The sequence below is a fragment of the Tubulanus polymorphus genome, chromosome 11 (genome assembly GCF_964204645.1).
Source record: "Tubulanus polymorphus chromosome 11, tnTubPoly1.2, whole genome shotgun sequence".
Taxonomy (NCBI): Eukaryota; Metazoa; Nemertea; class Palaeonemertea; order Tubulaniformes; family Tubulanidae; genus Tubulanus; species Tubulanus polymorphus.
In genome coordinates this window covers 5,223,750-5,240,579 of record NC_134035.1, presented here as the reverse complement: position 1 = coordinate 5,240,579, position 16,830 = coordinate 5,223,750, and the positions used below count along the sequence as shown (strand labels likewise).

The 16,830-nt window shown below is 40.0% G+C and overlaps 1 protein-coding gene across 2 annotated transcripts; it reads right to left on the bottom strand.

Moving 5' to 3' along the window:
- Positions 1–3,176: 3,176 nt before the first annotated feature.
- LOC141913143 (solute carrier organic anion transporter family member 5A1-like) lies at positions 3,177–16,732 on the bottom strand. Of its 2 annotated transcripts, none has more exons than XM_074804603.1 (9): positions 16,582–16,732; positions 11,189–12,064; positions 10,526–10,834; positions 8,200–8,364; positions 7,613–7,817; positions 7,185–7,335; positions 6,146–6,306; positions 5,992–6,056; positions 3,177–5,209 (listed from the first exon to the last, which is right to left on the bottom strand). In XM_074804603.1, the coding sequence occupies exons 1-9, from the start codon at positions 16,673–16,675 to the stop codon at positions 4,686–4,688; spliced, it is 2,550 nt and encodes an 849-aa protein (XP_074660704.1). In that variant the 5' UTR covers positions 16,676–16,732; the 3' UTR covers positions 3,177–4,685. The 2 variants fall into 2 exon arrangements, with proteins under 2 accessions (XP_074660704.1, XP_074660705.1); XM_074804604.1 differs by lacking the exon at positions 16,582–16,732 and adding an exon at positions 14,861–14,990.
- Positions 16,733–16,830: the final 98 nt, after the last annotated feature.

Genomic DNA, 16,830 nt, shown 5'->3' with positions numbered 1-16,830 from the left:
ATTTTATGATATCGAGGTGAGTCGGATTCCTGTTTGTTCTTCTTTAATTCATTCATTTGCGATTGACCATAAATAAACAAATATATCATAATTAATATTTTGTATTAGTATTTTGTTGTCGTTATTGTTCTATTCACTTGCAAAATCGAGCCGGAGCCACACCTTCACCAGGGCGGGCACGGACAGCAGCCTAGACGCGAGAACGGGCCGATACTCGCTTGCCAGAGCAAAAAGGAGTAAAAAAGGCCATTTTCCCTCTAGGAAAGGCAGCCAGTATGCGGGACCGGACCTATACTCGCATGCCAGGGCAAAAAGGAGCCAAAAAGGGGCAAAAGAAGCCAAAAAGTCCATTTTCCCCCTAGGAAAGGCAGCCAGTATGCGGGACCGGACCTGTACTCGCTTGCCAGGGCAAAAAAGAGCCAAAAAAGGCCATTTTCACCCTAGGAAAGGCAGCCAATATGCGGGACCGGACCTGAACTCGCTTGCCAGGGCAAAAAAGAGCCAAACAAGCCATTTTCACCCTAGGAAAGGCAGCCAATATGCGGGACCGGACCTATACTCGCTTGCCAGGGCAAAAAAGAGCCAAAAAGGCCATTTTCACCCTAGGAAAGGCAGCCAGTATGCGGGACCGGTCCTATACTCGCTTGCCAGGGCAAAAAAGAGCCAAAAAGGCCATTTTCACCCTAGGAAAGGCAGCCAATATACGGGACCGGTCCTATACTCGCTTGCCAGGGCAAAAAAGAGCCAAAAAAGGCCATTTTCACCCTAGGAAAGGCAGCCAATATGCGGGACCGGACCTGTACTCGCTTGCCAGGGCAAAAAAGAGCCAAACAAGCCATTTTCACCCTAGGAAAGGCAGCCAATATGCGGGACCGGACCTATACTCGCTTGCCAGGGCAAAAAAGAGCCAAACAAGCCATTTTCACCCTAGGAAAGGCAGCCAATATGCGGGACCGGACCTATACTCGCTTGCCAGGGCAAAAAAGAGCCAAAAAGGCCATTTTCACCCTAGGAAAGGCAGCCAATATGTGGGACCGGACCTATACTCGCTTGCCAGGGCAAAAAAGAGCCAAAAAGGCCATTTTCACCCTAGGAAAGGCAGCCAGTATGCGGGACCGGTCCTATACTCGCTTGCCAGGGCAAAAAAGAGCCAAAAAAGGCCATTTTCACCCTAGGAAAGGCAGCCAATATGCGGGACCGGACCTGTACTCGCTTGCCAGGGCAAAAAAGAGCCAAACAAGCCATTTTCACCCTAGGAAAGGCAGCCAATATGCGGGACCGGACCTATACTCGCTTGCCAGGGCAAAAAAGAGCCAAAAAGGCCATTTTCACCCTAGGAAAGGCAGCCAGTATGCGGGACCGGTCCTATACTCGCTTGCCAGGGCAAAAAAGAGCCAAAAAAGGCCATTTTCACCCTAGGAAAGGCAGCCAGTATGCGGGACCGGACCTATACTCACTTGCCAGGGCAAAAAAGAGCCAAAAAGGCCATTTTCACCCTAGGAAAGGCAGCCAATATGCGGGACCGGACCTGTGCTCGCTTGCCAGGGCAAAAAGGAGCCAAAAAGGCCATTTTCACCCTAGGAAAGACAGCCAATATGCGGGACCGGACCTGTACTCGCTTGCCAGGGCGGATCCGGACCTCTAGAATGCGGGACCGGACCAATATTCGCTTGCCAGGGACAAAAGGAGCCAAAAAGGCCAATTTCCCCCAAGAAAAGCAGCCATGACGCGGGACCGTCAGAAAGGAATGAATAAAACAATCATATCAATCTTTATGAAATATTACTTATTATTCTTTTGTTTATTTTGCATCATACAGGAATTAATTCAGAAAGAACAAACATGAATCCGACATAACGTCAAGTTTGAAAGAATTCATTAAATAAACCTTACGAAAAATGTCTCACCAAAGGTTTATTAATTAGCGATCACGTCATTGTACGATACACTGATTAACAGCTTATTGTATCCTGATATTAGAACAAGTTTATATTTCTTGCAGTTATTCCAAATCGAACATATATTATCATAAGTTTTTGAAATTCATGTTTATCCAGATGTGAACGGTGAGTTTGAATGGACGACAAATAGGAATTCAGCTTACCCCCAAGTCTGAAAATAGATTGATTCTAATTAACCTGGAATCATAAGGCTCACTAATCGCCTCACAAACATTTTATCAATAAGCGATCACACTTGATTATCCGATGATCATTGTTCAATACACAGACTATCAGCGTATTACATCCCGATTTTAGAACAAGTTTATTCTTTTAAGACTTCTTAAGCGTCACCGAAATCGAGAATCCAATCTACGATATCATCAGCTCTAACACTGATCGGTGCGGTTTATCCAAGAGTAAACGATGAATTCCAATTTGTCTTGTTGAGTCGCGAATTCCCGTTCCAGAAACCTACGTACGCATTTTCTTGCAGCTCCGGAGTCAATGTCTTTATTCTCCGCACATACATACTGATAGTGCAGCATACAGATACGAACGACAGTATTTTTAAGTCTGAATTAGTGAGTTCCAAAAAATTTGATCCAATGTATTTTCTCGCAGAGTCGATATCCTAAATCTATACAAAACTGTACGTGTGTCTCGAATGACAGCCGATATATCTCTAACTGATGTACAGAATGTATATATAGGCTAATCACGTCCCGGTCACGGTCATGGTTCCAGTTAGTCGTGCGCAACAGGACATTGTTCAGAAATTGCATAAATGAAAAATGTTTTTATTATGTCAAAAAGTGTTTCAGAAAGAAATCATCATTCCGAAATAGCGTTCCGCATCAGTAATTAGGGTTAGGGATATGAACCCCACCCGTCATTCGGTAATAGCAGAGCAAAACATGAGATGAATAGAAGAAAAAAGCTTTCCATTTCATTCGGTTTTCCAATGGACATGGGTGGTTCAAATTCATACGATCATTTATAGCAGAAAGCTCTCCATTCTTGACAAACATTCACAATCCAGAAATGAATGTTAGAGTTATTTTTTGCCTTAACAACGAATTCATTCCACACCATATCTAAAAGTCGACAAACCATATGATGATCTTCATGAACTGCGTATGAATGCACAAGGAGTGCAATCCTGTTAGAATCAAATCTGGCCTAATATAAATCACAAAGTGACATTATCATCATTCATTTACTTTTCATTTTCGTTCTTTATTATAAAAAATATATAATGGTATTTTTGTTTTTTATGCAACAGTGTATACGTACGATCACAGTGGAAAAACACACATAAATCAATAACAATTTGATCAAAAATAATTTTCCGTTTAGAAAACAACTGCAACAATCATCATTAACACTGGGCATCACATTCATAATTGTATTCTTATACATGTACTACTGAACAAACATATATCATTCTAGTACCAACAGATATGCATACTGACAGGGGTGGTTCCAAGGGGGGGGTTAATAGGGTCTCGACCCTCCCGCTTTGTGTTTGAAACTATTCTGATAGTGATATCCATCATATAAATCAACCACAATTCAAATATTTATCGATCGCTGTTTCGGCGTCTGCGAGAAACTACTGTACGTAATGCACAGATTTTTATGAATTAAATTCTTTTTCCCGAAGAAATTTCATTCAATGATTCGTCTTTCACACATTGTTCACGTCGCTAAAAATAGATTGAAATTCACGCGCAAGTAAAAATAACAAGCTTCACGTCGTGGATACAGGATATTGAACTTTCAGCAACATTCCAGACTTATATTGTACTTTCCGGACTTATCATTATATCTCGGAAAACGCTTAATACGCTAAACCCACATCTGCTCAAATTTTTGGATCACCTCGGACAGGGGACATAGTGGTATCCTTCGACCCCCTTATTAGCTAGCAAGTTCGACAACAATGAAATGACTAACATTTGGTGTTCGTCTATAGCTATCATTATCTGTTGGCTCATTTACGAAACACGATTATAAAACTGAATATGATAAATGCGCATTTTTATACAGAGCATTAAAGCTATTCTCTATCATAAATGATTGTATTCTGTTGGAACATAATACGGTTTTCAGATGAAATCATTTCGATTTTCAATAACCCTGGATCCAGTTCTCAATTCCAGTCTTTGAGTGAGATACAATAATTTTGCTAACTTTAAAATATTGACAACAAACTGGATTGGAGTAACATTTACATTTACAGAACCGTTTCTAAAGCTTTTGATTTTCTTTAAAAAAAAACAACCCCCTAACTTGGTCTAAAATGAAGTTAGTTATCAAATACATTTGTTTTAAGTTAAATACTTAAACCCGAATGGTTAATAGTTGAATCAACCCCACGGTTCAGTATTTAGACTTGTGTTTAACTTAAATTGACTATGAATACGAGTACATTAACCACTGGGTTTAAGTTAGCACCAGCCCAGAGTTTTGCTTAAAGCCGTTCTAAAATCTGAGTTAGAGTTAAATCTGAACTTACAATTCAGGATCCAGTTCCACAGTTGTGAGTTAAGTTAAAATCAGTTCATTTTCAATGAGTCAACTCTGAGTCAAATCTTAACTCTGAACTGTGGAACTGGGTCCAGCTCTACAGTCCTGAGTTAGAGTTAACTGCGAAGTGATCGAACTCATGCGTCAAATTGGATCCTGATGAAACGATATTCTCTCGACGACTAATTCCTATGTATAGAAATCGCTGTAGCGTCATAGATACGTAATAGTCGTCGAGTTTGACGCTATCGAATTCCAACTCGGAGTGATTTTCAAATCATTCGCGTCGAAGCCGCAGTCCGGAGATGAAACATCGGTTTCTGTCACCGACCGAGGGAGACGAGGGGTGTTGAAAGCCCGGTGCCGACCCGTCGGGTCGCTGTATCGTTTTTGAACGTTTACGTCTCCGTTCGATATCGAGTATATTCCGTCCTCCGATGGCTCGATGAAAACTTTCCCGTTTCGCGTAGGTACGGCACTCGGTTCCGACTTGTCGCTGTTGGCGGCGGACTGTTTTTGTTCGGCGTTCTGTCGGTCTTCACGTTGACAGAACATCCATCCCAACGCGATGAAAACGATACCGACGCATTTCAGCGCGATCACCGTGCCGAATATCGCGTACGGCAAACGTTTAGTATCGTATTCCCAACACGAACCGCTGCCGTCGCAGATCTCCTCGCGCAGTAAACACTGACCGTCGAATAGATAACCGAAATAGATCGGTGATGGTATATACGCTGAAAATAATACGAGCAAATTTTTAGTATCAAGAAGACACGTCATATGAAGAATTGTTATAATAATAATGAATAAGTTTTATATAGTGCAGGTATCCTATTAAAACAGTTCAGATGTGCTCCTCTAGTAAGTGTTGTCTGAATAGAAGTTTCTTTAGATGTGTTTTGTTCCAGAGAAAATTAATCAAAATCGGAGAAACTATATGAGCTCCATAAGCGCAGGTGCATTACAGGAAAATGCTCTATGGCGCCAAAGGTGCTTAAATTGAACAGGGATTCATACAGTTTATCTAGTAATTCAATGCAATCAACCTTGCTCGCAGCGAATTGGAATAATGACATCACTAGACAGATTTAGGGGGTGAACAAGAGTGGACTGGTCCACCCCTTCAAAATTCGAATACACCCTCCAAAAAGTCCGGTCAAATCATTTTTGCAAAGAAAATTTGAAAAAGATGAAAAATAAATCTAAATAGGCTCTGATAAAGATACTAAATGCCCCCTTTTTTCCTAAATATCCTGTTGGAGGGCTGCCAGAACCCCCACCAATGTTTGGCACTTGCTTCCCTTGCATTGCCAAATTTGCCCATTTCAAATTTCAGGTCTAACTCCTTCAAAGAATCCAAGATATAATTTATAAGTTTCCTTATCAAGTAACAAATGAGGCAGTACTAGAAGTAAATAAATTTCTCGAACCTTCAAGGGGTTTCTTATTCCAGATTGAGAGTAATTCGATTTTATTCACACTGTTATTAATGGTCATAGAAGTGTAAAATACTTACCGAGTAATCTCACGACAGAATCTTGCATTCCTAGCGAAAACGAGCGATCCTTCTTTTTAACACACCTACAAAATCAAACAAAATCATATATCTACATCAACATCACCTGTAAACACTGTAAATGCTGATACATCTTATACAGAAAAATACGTACGATAAAGTAATGATCAAGGCAGGATTTTGGCACAAAGACGCTACGAAACCCATACAGAACAGTATGACTAGAAATGGATACAACATCTGACAAGAACTCGGGCATTTACCGGTAACAGCAGTAGCCATAGTAGTATGAACGCAGCCACAAGATAGAAAACTCTGAAATAAACAGATAACCCGAAATTAGTTGAGTATTTACTGACTGTCTGTCTATCCACCATCTTTATATCAAAGAAAAACCCATAATTGATAGATAAAATATGAAAGTTATTGTCACGTTTCAACACAATTGAAATAGAAGAAACAAGTTTCTTTTAGAAGCGTTCTATAATGTAAATGTTTATTGTATAGACTATGAGAAGAGCCTAAGAGCATTGTAGTAGAATAGCCACTGTCAGACGTGGAGAAAAGTTAATAAGACCGATCCGAGTCCAATACGTCTAATCATCTGATTTCTCCTGATTCCAATGACAAATGAATTTCCTTTCTAATCTTTTGAATTGCGTACACACACGTATAGTGGGTTTTAATCTGACTAGTATCATAGGGTTTATCATCAAGTAGATTATAGAGATTGGATTTGAATATATTATAGGGTATTTTATCAAGTAGATTATAGAACCAGAGTCTGTAGCTGTTGTCTGCAGGAAAATCTATAGTTATAACCAATGGTTTTTATGAAAACTATTTGCAGATAATTATTCAATAAGTTGATGATGACATGTGTTTATGAGACTAGTGTATAATTAGCAGATGCTAACCAGTTAATTAGACAACAAGAAAGTCGATAAAAAGATTAGTTGACTAAATACAAATGCTGGGTGTATATACATCCTGTACATATAACTATAAAAATGTTGATAATTAAATGTGAAATACTAAAACATTATATTTAAAGATCATTTCAATACAATTTCAAATCCAATTGATCTACTAGATAATATACCTTATAACTCTACAATATCAGCATACAGGATTATTTCGCTGATGTCGAAGCTTTTGACGCAAGGCTACGAAGGTCGTTGTACGATACTTACGTGTCCGGTTGTATTTATATCGGTACAGCCGGCGTGACACGAACTGAAATACGTGATTTGATCGTAACCGCAAACCGGATTATAATGACGGGTGTTACATTTACAGTTGATGTTACAACTCGACGAGACATTGATGGAAGACGCTTCGATGCTGTGGAAATACGAATAAAATGTTACGAGCATTTTACGATAGTTAAATATTACGACGTCCTACGAGCCCACGCTATAACCTGATATCGTTAACTCATTGCCTGCCAAACACGTACTGGTACGTTCGATATTTCCCATCACTTGGCTGCCAAAACCGTACTGGTACGGTTGGCTAGTTTCTTAACTCAAACGATAGATGGTGAATTAAAAAATACCCCCTCTGTTCTGGTACAGATTGTATCAATCTTAGAAGAAGTCAGGTTAACTCGAGAACTGACCTGCCCGATCCATTGTGATTGATTGTTATTCCGGCAAACGGCAACTCGTCGCATTTGACGAAAAACGCACCCACCACAATCAACATCGATATCGTCGCAAAAATCAAGATGAATTTGAAAATTGCCGAATTGCTCATCGGGTGTCGTTTGAGTATTATACCGCCGATTATTATACCGAAACAAGCGCTCGGTATCAACACTAAACCTGCAAGAAAATCCGTAAAAAATCTAAGATATGATACGACCGACCGTAACATTGGCGATATTATTGTGTATCTTCGTTTGATAGAGAGTTAGGATCGTTTTTGGTGAATCACGTTAGATGGCGTATGAGTTGATCAACAAATTCATAGTGTTTTTCAAACAGAAAGAGTTTTAAGCGAGAAATCATAACCATAACAATGGTTAATACCAATCTGGTTTCATAGAGTTCAATTATAGCTGATCCTTCTGCTTTGCAGCCAAGATTGTCTGATTTGCTAGCAGCGGAGAAGGGAATGGTAGAAGTCCTAAGTCTTTACTAAGTCTAGAAAGCATTGGGCATTTCATGTGTGTCACTTTGCATCTGAAATCGATCGGACATTTACCTGTCATGATGTTAGCCTGTGAGCTGGGAACGTGGAATTCGACCTGAAGATATTTACTGACATACGCGACGAATCCCGACACTATACTGCGTTCCATCACCGCCGCTAACGTTATACACAGCCAGACGGGGTTCGTGAATAACGCTTTTATACCGCGAGGAAAATCTGAAAGTAGAAATGATAAGAAATTTGTTTAGGTCAACTTCTGTTTTGAACAATTGAACCCATAACAGCGCCACTGTATCAGAAAATTCTGGACCAGACTGGGCACGCTCGGAAGGTTTTGCTGACTACCAGACCACCAATTTTAGTGGAACCTAACTAGAGACATGGACCCTATTGCAGTCATCACCTAAGTTGTTTTAAATCATAAGACTGGTCCATAGATTGACGCTAGAACCAGGATATTTGCAGGCTGGTCCTGCCTTGACTGTCCGATTGATTTTTTTTCAGTCTTAACACCACAATAGTTCAATCCCAGGCCACAGTGAATACGAAATTTGGATCAGACTTTTCCATGAAAAAAGGGCAAAAAATTGGCGGTCTATGGAAAAAATTGGCGGTCTATGGAATATAACAGTACTAGGAAACAACCGAAGTATCAAAACATCAGCCAAAATCAGAGGAAATATGCTAATGATAAACAGATAAACAATGTCACAGACATTTTTTCATGTGACACTCATAATAAGGTCATGAATGGAAAAGCCGATTACAAAACTAGAAATATATTTTTTTGATACTTTAGTATATAATGTCACAGCTGGGGCACTTGTAACATTTTCCACTGGTTGTATTTAAATACAATTCTTCACAATTGTACAGCGCGCAGTATTCATACATGTTAATAAGCTAATAAGCACAATAACAAGCATTAATACCAGTTATTAAGGCAAAATCTATCACATACGTGACTGGTTTTATAGACAGAATACCGGTTCTAGTTCATCCCTTAGCCCCAGTATTTCATGCACAATAATTCAAAACTCTAAGCCGCAGTCAAACCAAATTCAAGCAATACTTCTCCATCGACCCTAACTGCTTTTACACAAGAAAGCTTCTCAAACTTTTTCATGACACAAATGAAAATCACATGGTACTTATTGCTAACTATACCCAAATACAAGAAATAAATTTCATGGCTTAGTCTATAAAACCAACACTACTTTGAAGGATATCGTTTTACTCTATGAATCGCGATACTTGGCGTAATGAACAAAGCAAGAGATGAAAGAACACGCTAGATATTTTTCCAGCAGGCCCGACGATATAACGATACAAGCAAGCAAGAGTTCTTAATCAGATTTATAGAAGCATACCCTTTAAATCTTTAACTATCGAACCAGGTGAAATGTTTTGCTTTGCTATGATAGCAAAAATATCTCATCGCTGCGAACAAATAAGCTGCAGAGTTAAACTATTTCCAGTAAAGATGGCTTTGCCAATAAACCCCGAAGTTATGTCTTTCACCAAGAATAAAGCGTCATGTAAATGGAGCAGTTCAGGTCAACTAATTACGGAGTTTCACAACAATCTAAAACTACAATCAGAACACAGAAATTTAAAATATGTAACATCTGTGGAACTGGAAATAGAAACCAGTTCCACAGTTATGGATCAGGATTTGTCCCTACAGTTACATATAGGTAAATGATTTAACCGCTAAACTGCGGAACTGTGAAACTGAATCCCGATCTTTTCTGGAAATAGATAATGAAGAGATGATCGCGCAAGCAGCAGAAATGTTATTTTCCATACTTTTCCGAAAATCTTGTTTTTGTAAGCAAGTCTCCTGTCGTATGACAGGATGACTGGCTCTTCGCGGAAAGCCTGCAAAATGTTTAGAAAACGTTAGAAAAAAGTTACAGTTAAAAGCAACAGGTGCGAGTTATTATGTTAATATGACCAAAATATGACAACATGAGACGTTTGTCCTTCGATGGTATTTAAACCCCAATACTATTGCAATTAGCTGCCTGCCCTGCACACCTGAAGCTAAGAAATAAGACCAGTCGAAGATCAAATAGTACTATAGTCAATCTAACAATTCTGTGAGACCACTGTTGGACTTAGATTACGACTGTGCAGCTCGTCCCTGGTCTGCTGGGTAAGGCTGTGGTAGAGCCTGACAATGTCACCAGGTTCAAATAATGGAGAGGAGAGAGCATGAGTTAGTGATTAATGGGTTAAAGTTTGCAGTTAGTGATTAATGGGTTAAACTTTGCATCAAGGGAAAAAGAAAAAATCGAAAATCTACTACCGGGGTACTTATGGCCCAAGTTTTCAAAATGAAACCGTACGCTGCATTTGTGTTATATTTTCTTACCTTTACAATCGTCGCCGAAATTAGCGAAAATGGCGCCGTCATCCCCATCCTCGTCGGGGAACACTTCCTTCCATCGGCGTTTCGAATGTCGCGGCGGTAACTTCTTCGGAAACAGAAACAACGGAATCGACGTCAGCAACAATAAAGCGGACACGATGACGTAGCCGACCCACCAGGCGCCGACCCAACGCGGGTCGCTCTCCGTCATTCCAACCGGCTTCAATCCGGGATCGACGTAGAATGAAAGCAACGCTGCCCCAACCAGAAACCCGCACGCCGGTCCTACAGCAACCATCGAGTAGAATATACCTACAAATATCAGGGATTGGTTAAATACATAGTAAAACTGTTTTAACCTGGATTAGCTTGTACAGGATGACTACTTTCTGCCTATTTACAATCCTGAGTTTTCCCTGATTTTCCATGTGATCAAACAAACGAAATTTCTGGGTTTAAAATGTTGCAATTCATTCATTTATCAATGAATCATGTATTGATAAAGAAAAGCATAGTTAATAGCATATCCAAATTCCAGGTTTTCTTTTCAAAATTTGTCAAATTCCCAGAGTTTGTCCCTAATATTTTTCTAGATATCTCTGATTCCCCGAATTTCCCAGGTTTCCAGGTCAGTAGCGCCACCTTGTCAGGATAAGTAGATCTTACCAATATAAAGTCCATAGACTTTGCGTTTGACGCTGTCGTATATATAAGTCGGTCCCAGCGTGTAAAGCGGTCCGACGCCGAGTCCGAGGATTAGTTGTCCCAAACACAACATGGCCAATGCCCAGGTCTCCGGCGATTTCTCTCCGCAGCTCGTGTCGCGTTTAGACGACGCGTCGCAGACTAAATTCGACGAGTTTCTCGCCGCGACGCCGGACGCAGCCTCAGTCGAGACTCGGTACGGACCAGCGATGAAATGAGGCAACGCGAACGTGATGGAACCGACGGCGAGCGTCACGACGCCGTAGCCGATCCAGTGGCTGCGATTGCGTTTCGCCGCAAAGAAACTGACGAGAATCGACGCCGGCATCGCCGTGAAGTCGTAACTACTCAACACGAGTCCCCATTCTTTACTCCATAAGTCGAAGCGCCGTTCGACGCTCGTGTTGACGCTGTTCTGATAGCCGGACGCGAGGAACGACTGCACGAACACGACCGCGCTTACCGCCACCAGGAATAACATCGGATGCGCGCATTTCTGCATGCAATCCGGCGTGCAGCTTCCGCAGCCGCACCGAGTATTAATCTTATCACATTTTGTCGGCGGGTTTTTGACGGGTGAAGCCGTCGCGGTAACTCCCGGTTCACGCGACGCTCCGGCCGAGCCACTGTCGTCGGTAAACGCTTCGTTCGTAAAACCGCCGTTCTCCTTCTGTTCACAATCGGAGTATAACGAGTCTTCGTGAACGTGGATAATCGGACCGACATTCGTCGTCGTCGTCCGTTCCGCGTCTGCCATTGTTAGAATCCGACCTCGGAGGACGTCTGCCCGGTCATCGTCGTCGTGGCAACGAATTATACCATCTGTCGCGTCGATAACTGCAATGAGTAGGAAAAAAAAACCCGCTAAGTGACAACGCGTCGTGTGTAAATATTAACTTCGATAACGGAGCTGGGTTTCAACGTTAATTTATCAGATACGTTCTATCGACGCGTGATAAGAACACTGCGAATAGTTTGAGCACCTAACTTTTCAACGAAAGAATCGAATTCTAACTTAGAACATTTCTAATCAAGAAAATGGCAGTCGTTGGCCAGGGTCATACGATGATTTATGAGACTTCATTAAGATAAGATAAAAAATGGTTGGCTCAGATGATATTCAATTGTCATTGTCAAGGAATTCTCGTCCCGAAATAGATTACGTGATATGACTACTTTTTTTAATAAAGTATAAGTGTGTTTGTTTAAGGCAGGGGCTGGGACGGTTAAAGTGGATGTCAACAGATATCGGGTGCGAGTGATGTGTAAGTTAATCTCAACAAGTCGAGATAACAAACGGCGCTTATACAAAGGAATAATAATGTTTTACGTCTAGATAAAACATTGAAACGGGTTTATCGAATCTGTCGGGTAAGAAACTGGATTACTGAGTGAGCGATACAAGGTAATCAATCAACGGGTGGCTACGTAGTGACAAACATTATCTTTGACTACAAAGTACAAGTCAATAAGAAAAAAATATTTCCATTCGAAAAGTTTGAGTACACGAAAGAAATCCTACTGGACATAATCCGATGAAATTACGTTACATGAAATTATAGACAGATGAAGAATATTATACTTGATAAGGGAGATTCGCAAATGTCCTGGTTTTTGCTACCGAAATCGCTGCAGTCGTTCGGACAACGATTTCATCTGTTTAACGATAATCAAAACTGATCTATCCTAGTAGTAAAATAAGAGAGTATTCTTAAGCCTAGCGTACATCGGACTAGCAACTGATCATATCCACATCGAAAATCTAGTAAAAACCAGCAACTGCATGGCTCATGCCAGTCTCTAGGTCCATAGCGCGTACATCAACCGCAACTGAGATGTGTTATCTAGCAAATATTCTTGGGGGCATCTGATGTCACGTGTCAAATTGCTTTGTTTTAGTCAATTGCAACCACGTGTTGTTGATTATGGAGCGCTCACATCGACGCATATGACAGTAACTGGTCGCTCAAAAGTAGAACATGGGCAACTGGCTAGATGGACGCTAACCAGTCGTAAAGCTTGCTCACAAATTGGAGCAACTTGTATTCAGCTAGTTCCTCCCATGCGCCGAAAACTGCCTGGCAACTAGTTGTCTCCAATCGCAGTGTCAATGTATGCTAGGCCCTATAGATTGTGGTTCTGAGGTATATTCAGGGTTATGAGATGGTGCGTTAGGCAGCTAAGCGATCATCGCAACCACAGGGGCTCGTATCATAGTTGTAGGTAATGTAAAAACGATAATCTGTTAATCCAATGTATATAGTATATATAAAATAACGTTATTTTATATATACTATATACATTGGATTAACAGATTATCATTTTTACATTACCTGCAACTATGATACGAGCCCCTGTGATCGCAACAATGTTCACCCAACCGAATAGCGCTAGATCATCAACTGTCACAATTCAAAAATATAACAGCGCCCGAATAGTGTCAACAATCGTCGCCGTGTTACTACGGAAACCGAATCAAGCGAATTATGCGTAGCTGTACGTGGCCAAACATCTGGCGTGAACGGATGTCCACGCTTCGTAATTACATCCATTCAAACAAATTGAGTACGGTCTGAAATAATCTGCGCTGAACGTTCGATGCAATCGCCGCATGATGAAACGTTTATCAACCATTTGTTTGAATTTCATCATTAATCATAAACTGACCGGCATAAACACCGAGACTGTATTTGCTTTAACTCGTGGGTGGATGGGAATTTCATTTTCGTGCCGACGCCGTTCCGAACCAAATATAAATAGCCGTGATTCATGCGCAATAGATAACATTTATGAATCATAATTTATACCGTCCGAATTAGAAGTAAGAGGCGCGATAAGTCGGTATCGTTTTCTGGGTCATTACTGCGAATAACATACAGGGCCATGCCGAGTTCTTTTGAGGGGCAGTTCAATTTCGTGAAAAGGGGTGCGTTCTATTGAAAAACTGAAAAAAGGCAGATCTAAAATATGAAGTGCCCGGGTACCTGAATAAATCATTTGAGAATGGATTGCTTTTCATTTTGAAAAAAAAAAAACAACATGAAAATTGTCCCCAAATTTCGAAAGATCTTGATCCAAATTTTTGGACACTGACTTTTTGAAAGGGCAAAATTTTAGGGGGTTCGTCACTCGGCATGAGCCTGTTCCAGGAAATAATTCTAATCACTGATAAACTGATTTAAGTCAATTTCTGAGTAATTCTAGTAAAACTCTCCACGATGAAGTGACTGAATAGATCTGGGTTTATAAAATCTGATCTCTTTGTTGGAATTCTAATCAAATCTAGATAGAACTCATTAAACACTGAAGTGCATGTACTCATGTACTTAACCAACAGCTATTCAATACATCGTTTTTAGAATTCAATTGAAGGCGTGTTCCATAAGCATTGACGACAGTCTTTATAAAAGTTTTAAAACTGTCTATAGAACGGTTTAGATTACGAACTAAACACCGTGAAATCACGTGACGTACAACCTCACTTTTATAGACACAAGAAAAAATATCTTTTTATTGCGCAAACAATTTTTTTTTCTCCAAAAGATCTTCGACGATAACTAAAATACATATTCAATTTCACACATGCTGCCAGACTTAGGTAAATATCACGAAATTAAACCCTATCAAACATACCTTTTGTTTAAGTTAGCGTCAATTTTGAAATCTATGAAATCCTATCTAGCGCACGTAGACATAGTCCCGATTCGATTCGATAGTCGCGCAGACACCGTCTGACGTATATTATCATTAAACATTGTTGTCACAGTTTATCAGCAGTGTGCCGGTGTGCCAGGCGACGCTGACCTGAGAGTTCTTTAAAGTGCACATGTGTGCACATATTCATACGATATCATCGATATGATATAAGTCTCCTACTCGTCAGCATTCGGAATTAGAAAATCGAAAAAGAGTATCTTTACCTACGACATAGTCGCCGCTCGTACGAACGAAATTGTAGTTGCGCTATTCTTGAAAATTTCAGAGCTGCTACCGTATCTCGAAATAAGCAAGGGCTCAAAAACTCGCAGATCCACGCAGTTACTTACGAAATCAAACGGTTTTTTTTCGTATTCAAATCGATGGTAACCGATACGCCGTGTACGCAACAACGCAAATTTCAACGAACATTAGTGAAACTGATATATCATGAATAAATACGACATCCTTCATATTAAACCCCATCCACAGCTGTCGCGCGGTAATTATTACCGGAAAAATATCCGACTAGCAAATATATAAACCGAAACATATTTCATTTTTCGACCGAAATATATGTGTCTATGATGTAAAATCAGCAAGGAGCCAATTTTTTAAGATCCAAATGTCACGGCGGTTTTAGTTTAGCGGTATATCGAGGTACGAAAAACATAGCAAAATTATGTTTACATTATTTACTAGTCGACGACCTCATTTTCAAATGATTTCAACAATTCGGTAAAATCACGATGACGACCTTCTCATTCGCGATGACTTCAACGATTCAGCGAAATTACAACCTGCTCATTCTTATGATAAGTTCACGATTTAGTAAAATGATGATGATTGACTTCGTAAAACTATAACCCCTGGTTAAAGACTCACTCGATCGTGATGTACGGACAGAAAGGTGTTAGTTGATATACCCAATAACGATTCAAAAACATTGAAAACGATTTTTCCCACTTCAGTATTCAACATTACTGCACTGAACTAGCCCTTGACCCTATTTAAATATAAGTGTGTCAATTTTCAATAATTCTTAACAGCTTAAATATCGAAATTATTGGACTGCGTCCAATTACAGGCAAAAGGACAGACAAGAAGAAATCGATTTCCATCATCATGATTGATTGATTAACCCCCTGTTTCGATACCGGCAGATGTGGTGGGTGAGTAAGGGAGACCAAAACATAAATAAACAAAATCTACCACTGATCAAATGAATACCAATTGGGTCAATCCTTATTTTTAGATTAAAAAAAAAACAGTTATCAACCTGATCAAAGGAATGTTTAAAAAGTCCAAAGTTAAGAAGTAAAAAAGCGCTGAATTTCTAATTATATTCTAGTCGAAAATCCATTTTCATTAGACTGAATAAAATAAACTATCAAATAAAAACCAATCCGAATTTAAAATGAAAATACACATCCAAATATATATGAATTAAAAATTCTATTCTATAAGTCCTTAATTTTCTTATCGCGTATTTAAATAGTGATAATATTTTGTATTTTTTTATAAAATTGTTTAACGGCCGAGCAATTCCTTTCATTCCGTCGTAAATAACCAGCGATTATTGAGCCGGTGTTTAAAGTATTCTAATCTACTTTAAGAAAACACGCGAAACGACGATAAAACCATAATCATGTACTTACGGTTCGCCGCTGCCGCCGCTGCAGACGACGGTTCTGTGACGGGCCCGACTTTTGATGAGTATCTTCTCATCTGTACGGCTACGGCGAAAGCCATTTTCTGATTCGTAGTAACGTCCGTTTTCCACTTTCTAAAATCTTGACGATGTCCAAGTTGAAGAAATCTTCGCTCTGGACGAAAATAAAATAGCGCACGGGAAGCGCAGTGTAATCATCGTCGAGAAACCCTATTCACGAATAATAAGTCATAAG